Source organism: Prionailurus viverrinus, chromosome C1 (genome assembly GCF_022837055.1).
Source record: "Prionailurus viverrinus isolate Anna chromosome C1, UM_Priviv_1.0, whole genome shotgun sequence".
Classification (NCBI taxonomy): Eukaryota; Metazoa; Chordata; class Mammalia; order Carnivora; family Felidae; genus Prionailurus; species Prionailurus viverrinus.
Window position 1 is genome coordinate 178,403,682 of NC_062568.1, and position 22,168 is coordinate 178,425,849.

At 39.6% G+C, this 22,168-nt stretch overlaps 1 protein-coding gene across 5 annotated transcripts in view; it reads left to right on the plus strand.

The window, feature by feature from the left end:
• GPBP1L1 (GC-rich promoter binding protein 1 like 1) overlaps positions 1–22,168 on the plus strand; it is a 67,700-nt gene that overhangs the window by 42,743 nt on the left and 2,789 nt on the right. For 4 of the 5 annotated variants that reach the window (XM_047870887.1, XM_047870890.1, XM_047870886.1 and 1 more), the window contains 5 exons: positions 10,125–10,197; positions 11,452–11,645; positions 19,452–19,592; positions 20,048–20,206; positions 21,978–22,102. In XM_047870887.1, the coding sequence (XP_047726843.1) occupies positions 10,125–10,197; positions 11,452–11,645; positions 19,452–19,592; positions 20,048–20,206; positions 21,978–22,102 (692 nt within the window). The remainder of the gene's footprint in view (positions 1–10,124; positions 10,198–11,451; positions 11,646–19,451; positions 19,593–20,047; positions 20,207–21,977; positions 22,103–22,168) is intronic. The other variant, XM_047870888.1, reaches the window with a different exon arrangement.

A 22,168-nucleotide genomic window follows, 5' to 3' on the forward strand; every position in this document is an offset into this window, starting at 1 on the left:
AAAACTAAAAATAGAACTACCTTATGACCCAACAATTATGCTACTAGGTATTTACCCAAAGGATACAAAAATACAGATTCAAAGGGGGACATGCACCCCAATGTTTATAGCAGCATTATCAACAATAGCCAAACTATGGCAAAGAGCCCATGTGTCTGTCGACTAATGGATGGATAAAGATGTGGTGTACATATATAATAGAGTATTACTCAGCCATCAAAAAGAATGAAACCTTGTCATTTGCAGTGAGATGGATGCAGCTAGAGTATTATGCTAAGCAAAATAAGTCAGAGAAAGATACCATAGGATTTCACTTACCTGTGGATTTTAAGAAACAAAACAGATGAACATATACAAGGGGGTAGGGAAGAGGGAGAAACAAGCCATAAGAGACTCTTAAAGATAGAAAACAAACAGGATTGATGGAGGTGGGTGTGAAATGGGCTAGATGAGTGATGGGTATTAAGGAGGGCACTTGTTATGATGAGCACTGGGTGTTGTATGTAAGCGATGAATCACTGAATTCTTCTTGTGAATCCAATATTGCACAGTATGTTAACTAATTAGAATTTAAATAAAAATTTGAAAAGAAAAAAATGAGCAAGATTTGAACAGATACTTCGCAAAGGAGGGTACTCAAGTGTCCAGTAGGCACATGGAGAAAATAATCATTGTCATTAGTTGCAAGGGAAATGTGGAAATTCAAATTAAGACCATTGTGAGATATTTGCTACCCACGCTCCAGAATGGCTAAAATTTATAAGTCTGAAAACACTAAATTCGGTCACATTTTAGAGCATTTGGAACTCTCATACATTACAGGAACATGAAGTAGTCTAACCATTTTGGGAAAAGCTATGGTAGTTTCTTGTAAAACTACATTATGACCCAGCACTTCTAGATATTATTTATAGATACTCAAGAGAAATGAAGGTAAATGTTCATTTATTTTAATTTTATTCATAATAGCACCAAACTGGAAACAGTTTAAATATCTGTTGACCCAAGAATAGAAAAGTTGTGGTGTAATCATGTAATGAATTACATATTTGTTAATAAAAAGGAGTGACTGATAAAACAACATGATGAGTTTCAGTGTACCATTACACAAAATGGTACATACCATTTGGTTCTATTTATGTGCCTATTCTAGAATAAGCAAGTAATCTATGGTGGGAAAGAAAATCCAAACAGTGGTTGCTTGTGTGAAGTGGGGATTGACTGCAGAGGGCAAAAGGAACTTTCTTGTTGTAGAAGGTAGTTTTTATTTTTATAGAGGTTGAGGAGTTATGAGCATTTTTCAAAACTCATAGAATGGTATACTTGGTATATGTGTATTTCACTCTATATTTTATTTTATTAAAAAAATAGATGGGCGCCTGGGTGGCTCAGTCAGTTAAGCATCCAACTTTTAATTTTGGTTCGGGTCATGATCTCATGGTTCGTGGGATCAAGCCATGTCAGACTCTGCAATGACGACATGGAGCCTGATTGGGATTCTCTCCCTCTTTCTGCCCCTACCCCCGCATGTGCGTGCTCTCTCTCTTTCCTTCCCTCTCTCTCAAAATAAATAAACTTAAAAAATAGATTAACATCACCAGTCATGGGAGAAATAAATATAATAAGCCTTCTGATGTGATGCATTGAGAATGCAACCTCACCTTTGTGAACTCCTTCCAGAAATGCATAGCCTGAATCTAACCATAAGGAAATACCACACACACTCAAATTGAAGTTTTACTAAAGAATTACAAAAGATTCTACAAAAGAAGTAGCGTCTACTTTTTAAAAATGTCATGAAAGAAAAGTTCCAGGTTAAAGAAAACTAAAGAGATAAGACAACTAAAGGAAACACGTTCAGGGTGCCTGGCTTGCTTAGTCAGTGAGACTCTTGATCTATGGGTCATGAGTTCGAGCCTCACATTGGGCATGGAGCCTATGCAAAAAAAAAAAGCATGTAATCCCAGATTGGATACTGGATGAGAGAAAAACAATGTACATTTTAAAAATTTTGTTTTGCTATGAAACTAATCAGTATTATAATTTGAATAAGTGTTATAGATCAGATAGTAGTATTTGTTGATGTTAATTGCCCAGTCTTTTTTTTTTTTTTTTTTAACGTTTATTTATTTTTGAGACAGAAAGAGACAGAGCATGAACAGGGGAGGGTCACAGAGAGAGGGAGACACAGAATCTGAAACAGGCTCCAGGCTCTGAGCTGTCAGCACAGAGCCCAACGCGGGGCTCGAACTCACGGACCGCGAGATCATGACCTGAGCCGAAGTCAGACGCTTAACTGACCAAGCCACCCAGGCGCCCCATGCCCAGTCTTTATAATTGCATTGTGATTATATAAAGAATGTGTTTTTGAGGAAACACATAATAAAGTATTTATGGGTAAATGGTATCAAGTCCTTCAGCTTACAAATGGTTCAAGAAAAAATAATTAGAATGTTGGAGCAAATGTAAAATGGTGACATGAGAATCTAGACATCTGTGCAGAATATAAAGAAATTCTTTGAATTATTTTTGCAACTTTGTTGTAACTCTGAAATTATTTCAAAATAATAAGAAAGAATACAGAGCAACTGGAATCGAAGAACCAGAAAAAAATCCATGGGCATTATCTACAGCAAAACAAAGTGAGGTGTTAAACAGGAACAAACCACAAAACTATAATACCTGGGTGGTGGCAGCATTTGTGCAGGAAAAAAATTGGAGGAAGCATAGGATATCTGACAGCCCCCAAAAGAGGCAGGCAGCAGTTGTAACTACATGGCTTAGAGCGTTAATTGGAGAACAGCTGAAAATTAGGAGTGGTTTTACAAAACTAGTCAATCAATACAGAAGTCTGGAATGAGGGATAAAGGGTCTGGTTGGATCAGTTAGGAGAGAAAAGCCACACAATAGTTTCAACAGGGAAAGTACAGGATTGGGGAAATGAGCAGTTGACTAACAATAAAGAACGCTGAAGAGTATCAAAGTAGCAGATGTAGGGAATAGCCATTAACCCTAGGGCTAAGATAGAGTACTCAAGGAAGAGTATCCCCATTCCCCCATCACCACCAGACCTTGTGAGGAAGGGCTTAGCTGTGGTTTACTGAATGACAGAACAGTTGTTCAGGTGCTTCTCCAGAGAACATGTTGGAAATCTGCCCTCTTAAGTACCTGGTAAAGCTGTTCAGATGTCACTCTGCTGTAAAATCACTCAAGTCAAAGCTCATTTGCACTTTAGAACCTGGCTTAGCAGGAACTGGGTGCTGCAGGAGCCTGCTGAGTAAGCACACCGGAGTAAGAAGCAGAAGTCTCTCTTGCTCTACTGACAAAACTTAACCTGACAGCTGGCAAAGGGAAAAATTTTAAGTGCTCAGACACATTTACAAAGAGTAGGCAGAAAGGATGACTTTGGGACTAAGGCAATAGTTGATAACTAGCACCGGGCACTATCATTGTTTATATTAACCAACCAGTATTCCCTTCCAGAATGTAGCCCCTCACTGAACACAAAGCTTTTGGAAATAGAATCCAGATTGAGCTACAGAAATGGAAAACATAGAGACAAAGGAAAGAGAAGGTTCAGATAAAAGGGAGGGAAGAAGGTGGGGACAATAGCCTGGACATGAAAGAAACTAAGCCACCTTTTTAAAAATTTTTAAAACATTTTTATTTATTTTTGAGAGACAGAGACAGTGTGAGCAGGGGAAGGGCAGAGAGAGAGAGATACAGAATCGGAAGCAGGCTCCAGGCTCCAAGATGCCAGCACAGAGCCTGACACAGGGCTTGAACCCACCAACTGTGAGATCATGACCTGAGCTGAAGTTGGATACCCAACCACCTGAGCCACTCAGGCGGCCCCATAAGCCACCATATTTTTTTAACACTATGAAAACAACAGAAAAGAGCTCTAAAGTTTGATGTCAGAAAAGCAGTCTTGACTCACATTCACAAAACTAATCATACATAAATGAACATAAAAGGATCAATAGAAGTGGCGCCTGGGTGGTGCAGACATCCAACTCCTGGTTTCAGTTCAGGTCATGATCACATGGTTCATGAGTTTGAGCCCTGCATCAGGCTCTTCGGGCAGCCTGCTTGGGATTTCTTTCTCCCTCCCTCTCTCTCTCTCTCTCTCTCTCTCTCTGCCCCTCCCTGGCTTGCTTGCTCTCTCTCTCTCTCAAAAACATTAAAAAAAAATTTTTAAGGGTCACAAGGATAAAGAATAGACTAGAATAACATCCTTAACAGACAATGCAACGTACACCTGTACAGCATGTCCACAAAACAGATAACCATTTTAAAATTTACTAGTACTACAGTACTACTATACTATTTTAAAATTTAGGTAATACTAAGAAAATGTCATAAGAACAACCTCAACCAGAAAAACTCAAGGTGCTAGAAATAAGGAAAGATACTCAAAAGGAGACTAAGCGAGAAGGAACTCAAGTGAATAATCAATGTTCTCTAAGAATTAGAAGAAAAATTTTAAATGAGGGAGAAACATTAAAAGTTAGAATTGAGGAGCACCTGGGTGGCTATATTGGTTAAACGTCCAATTCTTGATTTCGGCTCAGGTCATGATCTCACAGTTCCTGTGTTGGTCTCTGCACTGACAGCATTGCACAGAGCCTGCTTGGGATTCTTTCCCTCTCTCTGCCCCTCCCCTGCTCGCACTCATTCGTTCTCTCTGTCTCTCTCTCAAAATAAATAAGAATTTATAAACAAAAGTTAAAATTGGGGTGCCTAGGTGGTTCAGTCAGTTGAGCATCCAACTTCGGCTCATGTCACGATCTCAATGGTTTGTGGGTTTGAGCCCCATGTTGAGCTCTGTGCTGATGGCTCAGACCCTGGATCCTGCTTTGGATTCCCTCTCTCTCCCCCTCTCCTTCTCTCTCTCTCTCTCTCTCTCTCTCTCTCTCTCTCTCTCTCCCTCCCTCCCTCCCTCCCTCCCTCCCTCCCTCCCTCCCTTCCTCCCTCCCTCTCTCAAAAATGAGTAAACATTAAAAAAAAAAAGAAGCTAGAATTGAGGGGCATCTCGTTGGCCCAGTCAGTAGAGCATGTGACCATTGGTCTCAGGGTTGTAAGTTCAAGCCCCACTTTGGGGGTAGAGTTTACTAAATATAAAAAACTGAGTGGGGGGGTGGTGCCTGGGTGGCTCAATCAGTTAAGTGTCCCACTCTCGATCTTGCTTCACGTCTTGATCTTAGGATTGTGAGTTCAAGCCCCATGTTGGTCTCCGTGCTATGTGTGAAGCTGCTTAAAAAAAAGTTTTTTTAATGCATCATTATTGTTTAAATGAGTGAATGAGTGAATAAAAAATAAAAGGGCACCTGGGTGGCTCAATCAGTTGAGTGTCTGACTTTGGCTCAGGTCCTGATCTTGCAGTTTGTGGGTTCAAGTGCCGCATCGGGCTCTGCTGACAGCTCAGAACCTGGAGCCTGCTTTGGGTTTTGTGTCTCCTTCTCTCTCTGCCCCTCCCCTGCTCATGTGCGCGCGCGCGCGCTCTCTCTCTCTCTCTCTCTCTCTCTCTCAAACATTAAAATTTTTTGAAGAATTGAGAGATGATATACATTTGGCCAAAAATGATCCAATCTGTGTATAATAGGATCATACACACACACACACACACACACACACACACACACACACACACACACACCCAGAAAATCCCAAAAGAACAGGTTAATGGCTAAAAATTACAATTCAAGAATAATTCCCTGAAATACAGTAAGATTTGAAGCTATGAATTGAAAGGGCAGCCAGAACAGCCAACACCAAATAGGCTTATAAAATGCTAGATTCAAGTGAAAAAGAAAAATACCCTTTGAGCTTGTCCAAGTGACTTACAAAGAAAATCAGACTTTGATGAAGTCTTATGACAAGTCAATGGAATAACAATTACAGTACTGAAAATGTGAGCCAAAGATTTTATACTCTATCAAACTAATCTTCATTTCTAAAAGTCACAAATACTAGTGTGTAGGAACTTGGAATATTGTTTCCAAGAATTTTCCTGAGGAAAGTACTAGACAAGCTTCAGACAATGAAACCTGAAAGATAAACAGAAAGATGGTAAATACTAAATATATGGCTGATTATAGAACTAAATGAGAGTTAAGAGAGTTTAGCATGTAATAGCAGTGGGCTCTTAACAGTCTAGAAAAAGCATACTTTTTTTTTTTTTTAATTTTTGTTTTTTAACGTTTACTTACTTTTGAGACAGAGCATGAACAGGGGAGGGCCAGAGAGAGGGAGACACAGAATCTGAAACAGGCTCCAGGCTCTGAGCTGTCAGCACAGAGCCCGACGCGGGGCTCGAACTCACGAGTCGTGAGATCATGACCTGAGCCGAAGTTGGACGCTTAACCGACTGAGCCACCCAGACGCCCCACCTTACTTTTTTCATTAGAGATTTTATTTCTGAGTAATCTCTGTACCCAACTTGGGGCTTGAACTCACAATCCCAAGATCAAGAGTTGCATGCTCATGGAGCGCCTGGGTGGCTCAGTCGGTTAAGCGTCCAACTTCAGCTCAGGTTATGATCTCACGGTCTGTGAGTACAAGCCCCACGTTGGACTCTGTGCTGACAGAGCCTGGAGCCTGCTTTGGATTCTGTGTCTCCCTCTCGCTCTGCCCCTCCCTTACTTAAAAATAAATAATAAACATTAAAAAAAAGAGTTGCATACTCCACTGACTGAGCCAGCCAGATGCCCCAAAAAAGTATAACTTTTTAGTGGGAGAATGGGGAGAGCCTGTACAGAATAACATTTTATTAGTCATGTTGGTGGTGTCATGTTGATTGTTACTCTGATTACTGTTGTATGTAATCTGTATGTAACTGTTGTATGTAATACGAGATAAAGTGGTTGAATATGATATTCTATACCTTGTGTCCTTGAAAGTCAGGATTCTTGGTGTAGAGGAAAGGAAGTATAGATATAAGATGTTTGGTAAAAACTCAAGTTTCTCAATATGAATTAGAAATATCAGGGCACATGGGTGGCTTGGTTGGTTGAGCATCCACCTCTTGTTTTTGGCTCAGGTCATGATCCCAAGGTCATGGGATCGAGCCCCATGTTGAGCTTAAGATTGATTCTCCTTCTGCCCCTCTTCCCTCCTCGTATGCAATCTCTCTCTTAAAATAAATCTTTTAAAAAATCTGTATCAGTGAGAGGTCATGTTATGATATATTCTTTGAAAACAGGTATATATTTCCAGACTCTGCTCATGGAAAAGACCTAAAAGCAGTGACCAACCTCATAGCAATTAGCATCCCTAGTACCCAGATTGTAGTCTTGAAATAGCATTTCTGGACAGGATATTTGTAAGATAAGCTTGGAACATTTTGTCATACTACATAGCAGAGAAGTGATTAAAGATTACTAGAGCTGTATCAAAAGTATTCAGTAGCCAAATTGAAGATGTTCCCACTGGCCAAATATAGATGTTTCATGCATCAGCTAAGGATATTAACTGATTAAATTCGTGAGTTCTCAGTGATACCTCACCTTAGAAATAAGCATGTAGTCTATCTTTCCCTGTGAATTTTACCATTGAGTCACCAAATAGATGAGAGGAAATTCCATTTTATGCAAGTATACTAGCTAATAAAGAAGGAATGATAAAACTGGAAGATCATTGTTTTGCAGCTTGTAGTAAGTTAATAGTTTTAGGCTATGAGCATCCATATCTGCCAGCCTCACAAAAAGAAGCATAATCAGACATTATGTGTGTCCTAGTGCACAAAGCTAGCAAGAAGTTGCCTTTCCAAAATAAAGATGTGTATAGGGGAGGGGGGCAGTTCTGTAGCCTCTAGAACCAACCACCAATTTATAGGAAATATAGAGGTATAAGATATTTTAGAGTAACCTGTAAGTTAAGAGAGTTAAGAGATATTTTTTTGGAGACCAAATAATCATTTTGAGGGATATACACTTGGGTGGTAAAAGCAAAACAAAGAGGTGTTCACCATAAGTCAGGATAATAGTTATTTTTAGAGGGGAGGGAGGTTTGTTTTTGGGTTTATGTTATGGTTTTTTGTTTGTTTTAGGTTTTAATTATTTATTTTTGAGAGAGAGAGCGAGCAGTGGGGGGCAGAGAGAGAGGGAGACAGAATCCCAAACAGGCTCTGCACTGTCAGTTAATCTGTCACTGTAACTCAGATAATGACCTGAGCCAAAATCAAGAGTCAGACACTTAACCAGCTGAGACACCCAGACACCCCTGGTTTGTTTTTTTTTTTTAAATGAGGCTTATAAAACGTTTTCTGGTTTGGATGTTGATATTCTGTTGCTTGAACTGCCTGGTGATTACTGGAGCTTTTGCCCATTTGTTTTTTGTAATTTTTTGCATCTGTGTTGTATTTTACTATTTTTAAAAAACCAATGGAGAGAAATAGAAGGTACCACACATAAAGTAGTTCTGAAAACCCTAAATGAAATGTGACTAAGAATAAAAGCTTAGGGGCAACCAGGGTGGCTCAGTTGGTTGGGCATCCAACTTCGGCTCAAGTCATTATCTCACGGTTTGTGGGTTTGAGCCCCATATCAGGCTCTCTGCTTTCAGGGCAGAACCTGCTTCAGATCCTCTGTCCCCCTCTCTCTCTGCACCTTCCCCGTTCATGCTGTCTCTCAGTCTCTCTCAGAAATAAACATTAAAACAAAGAACACAAGCCTGTTAAAACAGGAAAATACAGCTTTTATCTGTGGGGACTCCCTTTACCTGTATTTTTCTATCCAGAGGAGTGTATTTACCTGTCCTTCATATTTTGTCACTAATTTGTCCGTTTATATATTGAGTTAGTTGTTCAGTATGTATCTGTGCTTATCCTATTGTTGTGGTTCTCAACCTTGATGGGTTGAAAATATATACCTGCTGGGGCTCCATCCCTGGAGATTCTGATTCAGAAGGTTTGTAGTGGATCTGGGCATCTTTCTGTTGTTTGTTTAATGTTCTGTGGGTAATTGTGCTGAAAAGCCATTTTCCTACTCTATTACCATATTGTAAAGTTTGGGCTTGAACACCAGTGTCATACTCAACCTTGTTAAGTCCAGTTTATTGCTCTTAACACTTTCCCATCCTTCCCCTCATCTCTTCCTCTATTCCTGTTACCTTCATTTCTCTCTCTATCTGTGGAATTGGTCTCCTAGTTGATGTTTAAACTTCTCAAATACATCCTTCAAGCTGCTTACCAGACTGTTAAAAACTTAATGATTATGGATTATGTTAACTCGGCCCGAGAGATGGATCTTCAATACCTACAGGATAAAATTTAGTCTCCCTAAAAACTAGACTGCAGTCTGGCTCTTGCCTACTTTGCAAGACATCTCTTTCAGCACAGAAGGATCCCCTCCTTCCCTAGTACTAATCATTCTAAACTATTTGCAGATTTCTGAATATTCTATTCTTTTTCACGCTTTCCTGTCCAGATGTTCATTGAGCATTCTGTTCCTGGAATCACCCATTTTTCCAACTTTGGACTTCATCTTTAAAGATTCCTTCTTAGTCCTTTAACCTCTAATGAAACCTTTTCTGATAGCACTTCTTTTTCAAGCGGAATTGACCGTTCCTCTTCCCTAATACGAATTTTTATCATAAACCCTGTAACCTTTTATTATGCTTGTCTACAAGTGTATCTTTGTAGTGGGCACAGGGGCTCTTCTTAATAGTCTTTATATTTCTAGCACTGTCCCTGGCACATTGTCAGCCTCTGCCCTAAAGCAGTCTTAGAATAAGTTACGAATACTACACATTTCACTGTCCAGATTGTCCTTAAATCTGAGAAAAGTGATCTGCATTCTTGTTCATTCAGTTTTCTGTGCCTCCTTATTTGGCGTATATATTCCTATTGGCAGATGAGGACTTACATTTAATCTGTTCATTTTAAAAAAACAAATTTAATCTTCTTACATTAAGGGAAATGAAACCCAAGAGAGCCTAAGATTAATACAAGATCTGTTGATTTAGCATTTCAATATCTTCTGCTTACTTGATTCTGATTACAGCGTTAAATAAGTGCTGCTCATATATAATTATTTGATAGGTTCCATGGTGATGGCTACTTTGTAAAAAGTGCCAAAATAATTAGCTTTCTTTATCAACCATTAATATCCCTTTTTTCCTAGCCTTCTTTGAATCCAGAAGCTGGCAAACAGAATCAGCCATGCAGACCTATTGGGACCCCTTCTGGAGTGTGGGGTAGGTAGATTTTGCCATTTTAAAGGCACACAACTTTAAATTTTTCTTCACATGGAGAAGAGCAAAAATTCTTTATCTCTTTTTTGTTTGTTTGTTTCTTTATCTCTTTTTTTCTCATCTCATCCATTTGCACATGGTAACTAACACCTATTATCTCTTACTTTGCCCGCTGAAAATACCATTGAACTATAATGGTAGTGGAGTCCCAATACAGATAATTGAGAGCTTGTAGAGCCCTGAATTTGAAAGATTTTAAGCAAAGGGAGAATAATCTAAAGCTTATAAGTAGTAATGTTTAATTAACATTGCTAATTCATTTGTAACAATTCAGTTGAATTTTATGTTGTTATAATTGTCTCCTAAATATTTGGCAGGCATCTATAACAATATGTACTAAGCATTCTTTCATATTATGGGATACCCTTCTAAAATGTTCTTTGAAAGGCTGCATACTACCACATCCTATAGAGTATTTTGTTCAGCCAGGTTACACTTGATTTTGTTTTTATTTGGTGGGGGTGGTTAGGGGGCAGGTTTGGCAGTTAAATGTTGCTTATTGTAGAAAGCAAGGTGAAAACATATACATATACCTGTTTATGTGCACATGCTGGGAGTAACTAGCCTTATAAAAAATTAACATACAAATCAATGTATTTTATACCAAATGTGATCTGTAGTTTTGAAATTGTTGGCATTTACAAATGAGACTCCCCTAGTTCCTACATTAGACCTATTCAGTCAGTAGTTAGGCATCTTATTGGGAAGACTTTAGCATACCTGAATACTGGTTTTGGATTTTGAGTTACAGAATTAAGGGTGCTTGTTGTACCATTTCCCCTTTGTTAATAGTGTAAAGCTTTGCTCCACTTTGATCAGAAGGTCCCATGGTAGCCTCCTTTTCCCAATTTCCACATCTCTCTCCATTCCCCTGCTGACAGGAACTGCCACCCTTGGATATATTCTTGATGGCCTGAGTGATCACACCATACACTAGACATATTAAGCCCCTGAAGGACTACTAACATCTTTGGGCTTCCTGGTTGATTTATGAATTTAGCTTCATATGTTGCCTTTTTTCCTGTAGTTCTCAAGTATTGTCACTTTTGAGAATATCTGTTAAGTGCACACCAGGAAATGTTTGTCCCTCAGTCTCACCTGCCAGCTCTCTGTTGAAAGTGAGGACTTCATATAAACTGTGCTTCATGTTAACCATTGCTTGACATTCTTTTGTCTCTTCGCTATTGTATTTCACAGAAAACCCACCTAGTGCCAAGCAACCTTCCAAAATGCTAGTCATCAAAAAAGTTTCCAAAGAAGATCCTTCTGCTGCCTTCTCTGCTGCATTCACCTCACCAGGATCTCACCATGCAAATGGGAACAAATCGTCAACCATGGTTCCAAGTGTCTATAAGAACCTGGTTCCTAAGCCTGCACCACCACCTTCCAAGGTATGATTTGGAATCCGTATAAGAACCTTATACAGCAGGAGTTTGGTAATAAATTAGGGAAAAAATTAGTATTTTTATTTTTTTCTGTTGAATCATTCGCCGGATACTCATTCAGTACCTAATATATATACTACTGAATGAGTATCTGGTGAATGATTCAACAGAAAAAAAAAAAATAGATAATAACTGTATAGATATCTATATAGTTATATACAGATATCTATAGATATGGTTTACTCTGTCTCCAAACTTTCTACTGCTGCCAACTGCTTTCTTAGTAGGCTTCTCATTCTCATGAGCTTTATCTCATAAACCTGTTTCTCTTAATTTGCTGTTTCCATTAATAGCATCAACATCCGTTTGATCACTCGGGTGATTGTCTAGATTGGCTGCTTCTTTCCTCCTCATTACTCATTCCCCTCTACCAAGCAGTTATAAAGTCCGTGTCAATAACTCCCTCTGTGATGTCCTGTGCCCTTTTCACCTCCCATTTACTGTTGTAGTGTCCTCTTCTATTTCTTCATCTCCCTGCAGTCATCTTGTACAGAACTGCCAGAATGATTATCATAAAACAATTTGAATATAACACATCCTTTCCTCAATCACTTTAGCGGTCCCAAACCATCTACAGAAGGGTTTGGTAAACTTTTCTGTGAAGAGCCAAATAATAAATATTTTAGGCTTTGCTGGTCACTTATGACATATGGTCTCTGTTACCTTTTCTCCCTTCCCCTTGTGTTTTTTGTTTGTTTTACAGTGCTTGAAAAATGTAAAATATTATTAGCTCATGGGCCATACAAAAACAGGCCTCTGACCCACGGGTTGTTGCTTGCCAACACTGATCTTATAATAACAGTGGCTAGACTCCTTGGCAGTGGCATGTATAATTCTTTATAGCCTAACTCTAATCCATCTTTTATATTTTACTATTGCTTCTTTCTTTTACCTGGGAAATTAGTTATCCTTCAAGTTCATGTTACCTGCTCTATGAATCCTTTTCTATCACATACATCTAAAGATCTAATTCATCCTTTTATCTCTAATTGAGTATTGCTCTTGTCTCTTATCATAATATTTATAACACTTTATATTTATTATATAAATATATATATTTATATATATATAATCTTTATTATAATTTAAAATTTTTTTAGTGTTTTTTTAAAAATTTGTTTAACGTTTGTTTATTTTTGAGAGACCGAGCATGAGTCGTGGAGGGGCACAGAGAGAATAAGATGCAGAATCCAAAGCAGGCTCCAGGCTCTGAGCTGACAGCACAGAGCCCGATGTGGGGCTCAAACCCACGAACTGTGATATCATGACCTGAGCCAAGGTCGGACGCTTACTGGCTGAGCCACCCAGGTGCCCCCCCCCCCGCCCAAATTTTTTTTAATGTTTATTTTTGAGAGAGAGAGAGAGGCAGACACAGAATTTGAAGCCGGCTCCAGGCTCTGAGCTGTTAGCACAGTACAGCAATAACTAGAATTTACTTTGTTGTTGAGAGGAATACCAGTGAGCATTTATTCATTTCCTCTGTGTGTAAGCACTGTGTTTGGTGGTTATGAACAGTACAGAGAAGTACAACATGGGTCATGATACTCCATGAGCTGAAAATCTGATTAACAAGATATAACAATACGAAAGGTCATGTGATATATGTGAAATAAAATAACAACATGCTAATAAATTCTAAACAGACTTGGAATAACTAAATCACTTAAACACTATTTAGGGGGCACCTGCGTGGCTCAGTCGGTTGGGCATCCAACTTCGGCTCAGGTCAGGATCTCACAGTTCGTGGGTTCGAGTCCTACATCGGGCTCTGTGCTGACAGCTCCGTGCCTGGAGCCTGTTTTGGATTCTGTGTCTCCCTGTCTCTCTGCCCCTCCCCTGTTCACGTTCTGTCTCTGTCTCAAGAATAAATAAACATTAAAAAAAAATTTTTTTTTAAATAAACACTATTTAGTGTTCAGTTTAGAGGAGCAGCATCAGTTCAGATTATGACCATTGAGGAAAATTTTATTGAAAACTGTCTTTTGAACTGATCTTTGGAGGATGATTCACATTTGGATAGGCAGAAAAGAGTTTGGGGAGTATTGTACATAGTAAGAAGAGGTAGTTAAATGCAAGTTCTGAAACCAGAAAACACTAGGCATATTTGAGGGATAGTGGATGATCATTTTAATTACTCCTGGGAGCACTGGGGAAATATCCAGACTGGGGGTCCTTATCCTAGTGGTAATGAATGAGGCTTTCAGGGTAGATAAGATCTCTAAGGGAAAAGGATGGAAGAGTAAAGAACGGGAAAATAAAACTTGGAGGAAATATTTAATATCTTATAAATATTAGGAAAATAACAATATAGTCCATAAGACTAAGAAATTATAATTCAGACATCAAAAAAATACTATGCTATCACAAAAATCTGGGTAGGTGAGTTTAGATAGCAACTGGGGTTGTCAACGCTTGTCAGTTGCTGCTGACCATTTAAGGAAAATAAATGAAAAATGGGTTTTGACCTTAGCAATTGGAAAGGTTTAGATGACCTTTGACTTTAGGTTTTATGAGAGTGGTGTAGGGACAAAACAAGATGTCAGGGGATCCTGGAATTACGTGGGTGGAAGTAGAGGCAGTGGCAACTTTTGAGACTTGACAGTAAAAGGAAATAGAATATATGTGGTGGTAAAGTTAAGTGAAAGGATGAAGAAATCTGTAGGAAGAAGCCCTTGGGAGCAACTTGGAATATACTTCAAAGAAGTCATTAAAGAATCATGGCTCAGGAAGAAATGAGTGGGAATAAAACTGATTGACAAGTTGAATTATCTTTGAAAGGGTATAAGATACTTGTTTCTCTGATGTAGAAGGGAAAGAATGTGAATTTAAGTCAAGGGAGCAAGTACTATCAAAGAAATAATGTGCCATGAATATTAACAGCAGGGCTTTGGAGTAGATAGAGTTGACTTTGCACATTCTTTATGATATGACCGTGGTCAGGTTTCTTACTAAGTCTCAGTTTGATCATCTATAAAATGGGGTAATAGTACCCCTCTTTTAAGGTTTTTGTGAGGAATAGATGAGAAGGTTTTATGAAGTACTTAAAGCTGACATATAGTAAGTGCTAATAAATTATAGCTATTATTATCAATGCCATCACACTTTATGTTTGCTCCATTCCTTAAGAATTTATAAAGAATTTTTATGAGTGTTATTTAATTTGAAATGAGTGCAAGTATTCTGTTAGACTCTAGAGAGTATAGAAATGACTTAAGACAGTGTCATGTCCTCAAACATCTAGGAACGGTTTTGAGGGTGAAGAGGTGGCAAGAACAAAAGTCAGGACACAGGGGTTAAGATTAATTTAGACCTGTTGTGTAGGACTATCCTAAGTGGAGGGTAGAATGAAAATAGGAAAACTAAACTGTTACTGTCCTTGTAAAAGGTATGTAAAACAGGGATGATGAAAGTGGACAGAGAAGGGAGGTGGTGAAGTCACACAGTGTGAAGCAAATTAGAGGCCAAAAACATGACACCACATGTTCTTCTGGGAAACTGGTATAGCTCTGGAGCCGTTTCACTAGAGGTGTAAAAGAGAGGAAGGTCAGATTTCAGGAACAGTTAATGAGAATGGTTGTAGATATGTGAAAAGCGAGGTATTAGAGGAAGGAAGAGGTGAGATGACTGGAAAACATGGATTTATCCATTCATTCATTTTCTCTAGACGTTGAGTATCTGTGTATTAAAACCTGTGTCACTAGAGGCACAAAATAATCTTAGGGGTGCCTGGGTGGCTCAGTCGGTTGAGCATCAGACTCTTGATTTTGGTTCAGGTCATGATCCCAGGGTTGTGGGATCAAGCTCCCTGTCGGGCTCCATGCTGAACATGTAGCCTGGTTGGGATTCTCTCTTTCTCCCTCTGCCTCTCTTCTCTGCTCCTGTACTCTCTCTCTCTCTCTCTCTAAAATAAAACAACAACAACAAACCCCAAAATAATCTTAAAGAGTTTGCTGTCTAGTGGAGAGACAGATATAAAAAATAAATGTTCTCGGGGCACCTGGGTGGCTCAGTCAGTTAAGTGTCCAACTTTGGCTCAGGTCATGATTTTGTTGTTTGTGAGTTTGAGCCCCATGTTGGGCTCTGTGTTGACAGCTCAGAGCCTGGAGCCTGCTTCAGATTGTATGTCTCCCTCTCTCTCACTCTGAAAGAGAAATAAACATAAAAAAATAAATAAACAATAATAATAATAAATGTTCTTCTCAGAGTCTTTATAGATAAGGTCAGATTTGAACTGGGTTTTGAAGTAGAAAAGGAAAGAATTGCCATTTGTTGACATCTTCCTATGTTCCAAGACCTTCATTAGGCCTTTTACATATATTCTATAACGTTTACTCCTCTAATCCTAGGATGTAGAAAATTCTGTAATATGAGATTACATAGCTAATAAAGTGATGGAGCCAGGACTCGTAAACCAGGTTGGACCAACTTCAATCCAGAGCTGTTTCCACTGCTCCAAAATGTCTACCATCCTGAAGGATTAAAAAAGAGGAAGTTGAGAATTTGGATTTTAGAGTCAAACTTCATGCCGCTCTCTAGGGCTATGATTTTCAGCAAGTTACTTAATTTTGCTAAACTTGTTTCCTTAAAAATAAATTGGAACGAATTATATCTGTCACATAATTGTGGTAAAAGAATGAAATTAAAGTTTTAAAAGTACTTGGAATATAATATTGACACGGCCTAAGTCAGTAAATAGTTTAAAAACAGTAGAAGTTTGGGACACACCTGAAGGGCTGGCTCAGCCCATGAAGCATGTGATTCTTGATCTCAGGATCATGAGTTTGAGCCCCACATTGGGCCTAGAGATTACTTTAAAAAAATAAAAAAGAAAACAGCAGAAGTTTGTTAGGGAGCAAGTAGATGGGGCTTTTGAGGCAGAGGAACCATTGTTATCCAAAAAGAGAGAGGAAAGAAAGGGAAGGAAAGGAAGGAAGGCAAAACATGGCATGTTTGGGAAAAGACAAATGCTTAAGTATGGCTGATAGTTGGGAATTGATGGGGGGAAGGACTACTAAAGCCAGTCCAGTCATGGAGGTCTTTATAAAAACTCAGGAGAGACAGCACACGTGGGTGGCTCACTTGGTTAAGCATCTGACTTCAACTCAGGTTGTGATCTCGCAGCTCGTGAGTTTAAGCCCCAAATCTGGCTCTGTGCTGACAGCTCAGAGCCTGGAGCCTGCTTTTGGATTCTGTGTCTCCCTCTCTCTCTCTGCTCCTCCCCCACTTGCATGCTGTCTCTGTCTCTCTCTCTCAAACATAGATAAACATTTTTTTAAAAAAAAGCAAACCTCAGGAGAGAGGTTAAGTGTAGAGATACAGTTTTACGTATTATCATATGGTCTCAACAATTTAAAGGATTAAACAGTTACAAATAACTGGTTAACTGAGAAGCATATTACAGCAGAACACTGAGGCTAGAGCCCTGGAGAAAGCCTCCTGGATCCACTGAAAAGACGCAAGGGAATCCAGAAAGGAAAAAGGGGACAGGTTCTGAAAAGATGGGTAATCGCAATCTCCAAAAACAGATATTTTTATTAAGAGCTGGCCTTGGAATATAATATGACAACAAGATTTTTGGTTATTTATTGAAAGAGCTAGTTAATTAATTGATTGTTTAGGGAGAGAGTGCAAGCAGGGGAGGGAGAGGGGGACAGAGGATCTGAAGCAGGCTGTGCCACCCAGGTGCCCCAAAAGAACTATTTTATTAAAATGCGGATGGAGGTGAATGTTGCAAAGAATTGAAAAGTAATAATGAGCAAGTGTAAGACAGCAAATACTGACTTAATGCAGGAAAGCTTGTCAATAAAAGGATGGTAGTATAAAGGAAAATAAATGTGTTTGGTTTTGTTCACCTAGCTTCAGTAAGGTGGCTTAGCATGTTTATAGATAAAGTGGAAGAACTTATTAGAAGGAAGGGAGGAAATAACTGATAAATTCTGAATGGAAAGAGAATGAACCAGGTGTAGTATGGTAGAAAGGGAGTAGGAAGCTGTTAAACTTGAGGTGCAAAGGAGGGAATTGGGGAAAGTTTGATCTAGTGACTTCTGACTTCTGAGTCCAGTAGGAGAAGACAGGATCATTTGTGGTAGAGAGAGTTGGGAGTGCTTTGATTGGAGTTTAAAGGAAAGGGAGGACATTTTTTAAAAAGCTGTGTTGAGGGGTGCCTGGATGGCTCAGTTGGTTAAGCGTCTGACTCTTGATTTCGGTTCAGGTCATGATCTCATGGTTTGTGGGATCAAATCCAGCATCGGGCTCTGCACTGGTGGTGTGGAGCCTACTTGGGATTCTCTCTCTGCCTCTCCCCTGCTCATGTATGTGCACTTGGTGGCTCTCTCGCTCTCTCTCTCTCTCTCTCTCTCAAACATTAAAAAAAAAAAAAAAAAAAGCCAACCATGGTTGATATGTGGTTCACTCTGATGGATTTCTACATATATAATTTCTCTACTAAAAGAAGGCCCAGGGCATAATGGTTTTTGTCCAGTGAGAAGTCAGCTATATAGCATAGTGTTTGAGTTACTGAAAATTAAGATTAAATTGGAATAAAGTTGGGCAGAGATGTAGGTATCCTGTTGCATGTAACATTGGTAAACTTTTCATACTACTGTGGCAGAAATGCAAGTGTTTGTGTGTCCTGAGGTGACAGTGTTAAAAGAAAGACAAGGCATCTGGTAACCATCTACAACTCTGTGGAAGCCACTGAGGAACTATCGTCTTTGATATTTAGCCTTATATAAGCAGCCATCTTAGATTTTGATGAGCACAAGAAAAAAAATTAATCTCCATTCCAGTAGGGTCGTTGTCTCTCTTATCTGCTTGCACGTTCTTTTTGGAGGCATTGCAAAAAAACAATACTACATACTATTTGAGTAACCTTGGACAAATTGTATAACTTTCTTAAAAGTCAATATAATAATTATACCTAATTAGAATAAGAATGTGAACAGTTTGATAAGCGTCTGGTAGATACTCATTTACATTAATTCCTTTCCTAAAGCCTATAATATCCTGTTGAATACCAAGAAAGAAATTCTTTTCACTCAGATCCTTCCTTTGTCCTGACCGTCTCTCCGTTCTGATTGTTTCATTCTGGAAAAATGGACATTTTTCACTTATCCAGCCTCACTCCATTGATGTGCTTTGTCTTCCTGTCTCTTCAGACAGTGTGATTGACTCAAAAAAAAATTTTTCCAGCTTCACTATGCTGCCATCAAAATTGGAGCTAGGGCCAGCGTGACAGAATAGGCCTAAGCCCCACAAGGCCAAGCAAAGAAAGGATCAAACCAGAATTGTCTAGCCATTTACATTGCCTGCTCTGGCCTTCTAGAACTAGCTTCCTGCCATAAGAGTTCCTTCTGGGAAACAAAACATTTTGGGGTCCAGTAAGTTTGGAAAACGCTGTATATTATATCTGCCTCTCAAATTCATATACAATTAAATGTTTTGAGAAATAGCACAGTGAAGAAACCTGTTGAACTTTATTCACTTCAGCTTCTCCCACAGTTATTGAACCAGAGCTTTCTTTTTGAGAACTACCTATTAATATCCCATGACCCTTCTGGTTCCCATCTGCTTTTTTCTCCTTCAAGTGCCTAACATCAGAAAGAGGTTGCATGCCTCCCAAATATGTTAAGATGGGTAAGCTCTTGGAACTCGTGTTCTTACATAACATTTCACTGTTTGCTTTCTGATCTTCCAGGCTGAGCTTCTGTCTCCATACTTGTTTTGACTGATTTATTCTTTCTTCCTGTGTAGCCCAGTGCATGGAAAGCTAACAGAATGGAACACAAATCAGGATCCCTTTCCTCGAGCCGGGAGTCTGCTTTTACCAGTCCAATCTCTGTTACCAAACCAGTAGTACTGGCTGGTGGTGCAGTTTTAAGCTCTCCTAAAGAGGTGAGTAAGGACAAGGCCAAACAGCCTTTTCTAAAATTGCCATTTCTCATTTACTTACATATGCTGAGATACACGGTATGACATGTACAGCTCTAATTCCATTTCCTTTGTAGCTGTGCTTCTCTCAGAGTCATTTCTTGACCCCATTAGCGTCTAAAGATGGACAGTAGCTGAGTAGTTAGTAGTTGCTCTGTAGTAGACTATGTTAGACCGGCATCATTTCTCGAGACTATAAAAAAATGAAAGAGATGCTGTATAAACTATACAGTCTTAACTGCAAAAACCCTGAAAAGCTGAAGTCTGTTTATATGAAAAGGATAGTTTGTTTTTGGTAAAAGACAGACTGGTAAATAGGCTGCCAGATACTGGAAACCACTTCCAAATAGAAGTGACCCAGAGAATTCCAGTTCTTGCTCTTTGCTGTCAGGAGCAACCTATTTGTGATATTTGCCCAGAGTCCCTCCAGCACTACTCCTCCAATTGAGATCAGCTCCTCTCGCCTGACCAAGCTGACCCGCCGAACTACCGACAGGAAGAGTGAGTTCCTGAAGACTCTGAAGGATGACCGGAATGGAGACTTTTCAGAGAACAGAGACTGTGACAAGCTGGAGGATGTAAGATCATAGGAATTTTCTGGGCAACATAGGGGTTTTCCCATGTTGTATTTATGCTTTTTTAAAGTCTTGAATTGGTCAGTGCTATAAGAAGTTGGTAAACTTACAGGGGCGCCTGGGTGGCTCAGTCGGTTGAGCGTCCGACTTCGCTCAGGTCACGATCTCACGGTCCATGAGTTTGAGCCCCGCATCAGGCTCTGTGCTGACAGCTCAGAGCCTGGAGCCTGCTTCAGATTCTGTGTCTCCCTCTCTCTCTGGCCCTCGCCCCATTCATGCTCTGTCTCTCTCTCTCTCAAAAATAAATAAATGTTAAAAAAAAAAAAAAAATTTTTAAAAAAAAAAGAAGTTGGTAAACTTACAGAAGCTTTTATCAGTTAGGATTATATTTAGTTGCAATATAAGAAAATCTGACAGGGTACCTGGGTGGCTGAGTCGGTTAAGCATCTGACTTCGGCTCAGGTCATCATCTCATGGTTCGAGAGTTCAAGTCCCACTGCAGGCTCTCTGCTGTAAGCACAGAGCCCACTTTGGATCCCTCTGTTCCCCCCAGCCTTAGAAATACATTTTAAAAAATTAGAAAATCTGACAAAACCGTAAAGCCAGGAGGGTTTTGTTTTGTTTTGTTTTTGTTCTGTATCCTACAACAGGAGAGTTAGAGGTTGCAGTTTAAGAGGGTGAGCCTGGGGCACCTGGGTGGTACGGTTGGTTAAGTGTCCGACTTCAGCTCAGGTCATGATCTCACAGATTGTGAGTTCGAGCCCTACGTCAGGCTCTGTGCTGACAGCTCTGAGCCTGGAGCCTGCTTCAGATTCTATGTCTCCCTCTCTCTCTGCCTCTCTCCTGCTCGTGTTCTTTCTCTCAAAAATAAACATTTAAAAAAACTAAAAAAAAATACGAGGGTGAGTTCCTTGGTATTATCAAGAAACTTGTAAGTTTTAGTCAACTTGGGCTTGGCTAGTTATGCACCTCTATACTACCCATCCATGTTCTGGTTAGAAAAAGGACAAAGAGGGGCGCCTGGGTGGCACAGTCGGTTAAGCGTCCGACTTCAGCCAGGTCACGATCTCGCGGTCCGTGAGTTCGAGCCCCGCGTCAGGCTCTGGGCTGATGGCTCAGAGCCTGGAGCCTGTTTCCCATTCTGTGTCTCCCTCTCTCTCTGCCCCTCCCCCGTTCATGCTCTGTCTCTCTCTGTCCCACAAATAAATGTTGAAAAAAAAAGAAAAGAAAAAGAAAAAGGACAAAGCGCAAAAAACCTGAAAGAGGATGATGTCTCCCTTCTTTAAGTGCTTTCTTAAAAGCCCCATCCTGCAATTTGCATGTATACAACATTGGCCAACTGTCAGATAGCAACACCTAGCTGCAAGAACTCTAGGAAAGTGAACTTTTTTTTTTTTTTTTTTTTTTTTTACCCTGGGATAATGACCTGAGCCAAAATCAAGTGTCGGACGCTCTCAGTTGACTTGAGCCACCCAGGTACCCGAAAGTGAACTTTTTAAAGCTGAGCACAGTTCTTTAGACCAAATGATTGCATGGGTATTGCATAGGGATCTAATAGCTCTGCCACATTGACATAACCTGAAGTTAAGATCCTGACTAGTTGGTAATACTTTGGAAATCTTAGTAAGGTGAGCAAGTCCTCATTATTAAATAGGAAGACTTTTGAACTGAAGTTGTTTTCTGAAAAGCACTTCCCTCAATCCTGACTCCTTAATTTTGTAGATTACTTTTCTTGCCACAAAGGATCATTAAACCAAGTGTGTCCTTATTTCAGTTGGAGGACAACAGCACACCAGAACCAAAGGAAAATGGAGAGGAAGGCTGTCATCAAAATGGTCTTAGTCTCCCTGTAGAGGAGGAAGGGGAAGTCCTCTCACATTCTCTGGAAGCAGAGCACAGGTAAGGGAATATCAGATCACAGTGGATGCTGTGTATGGCCTGCGAGAAGCTTGAACATACTTAAGA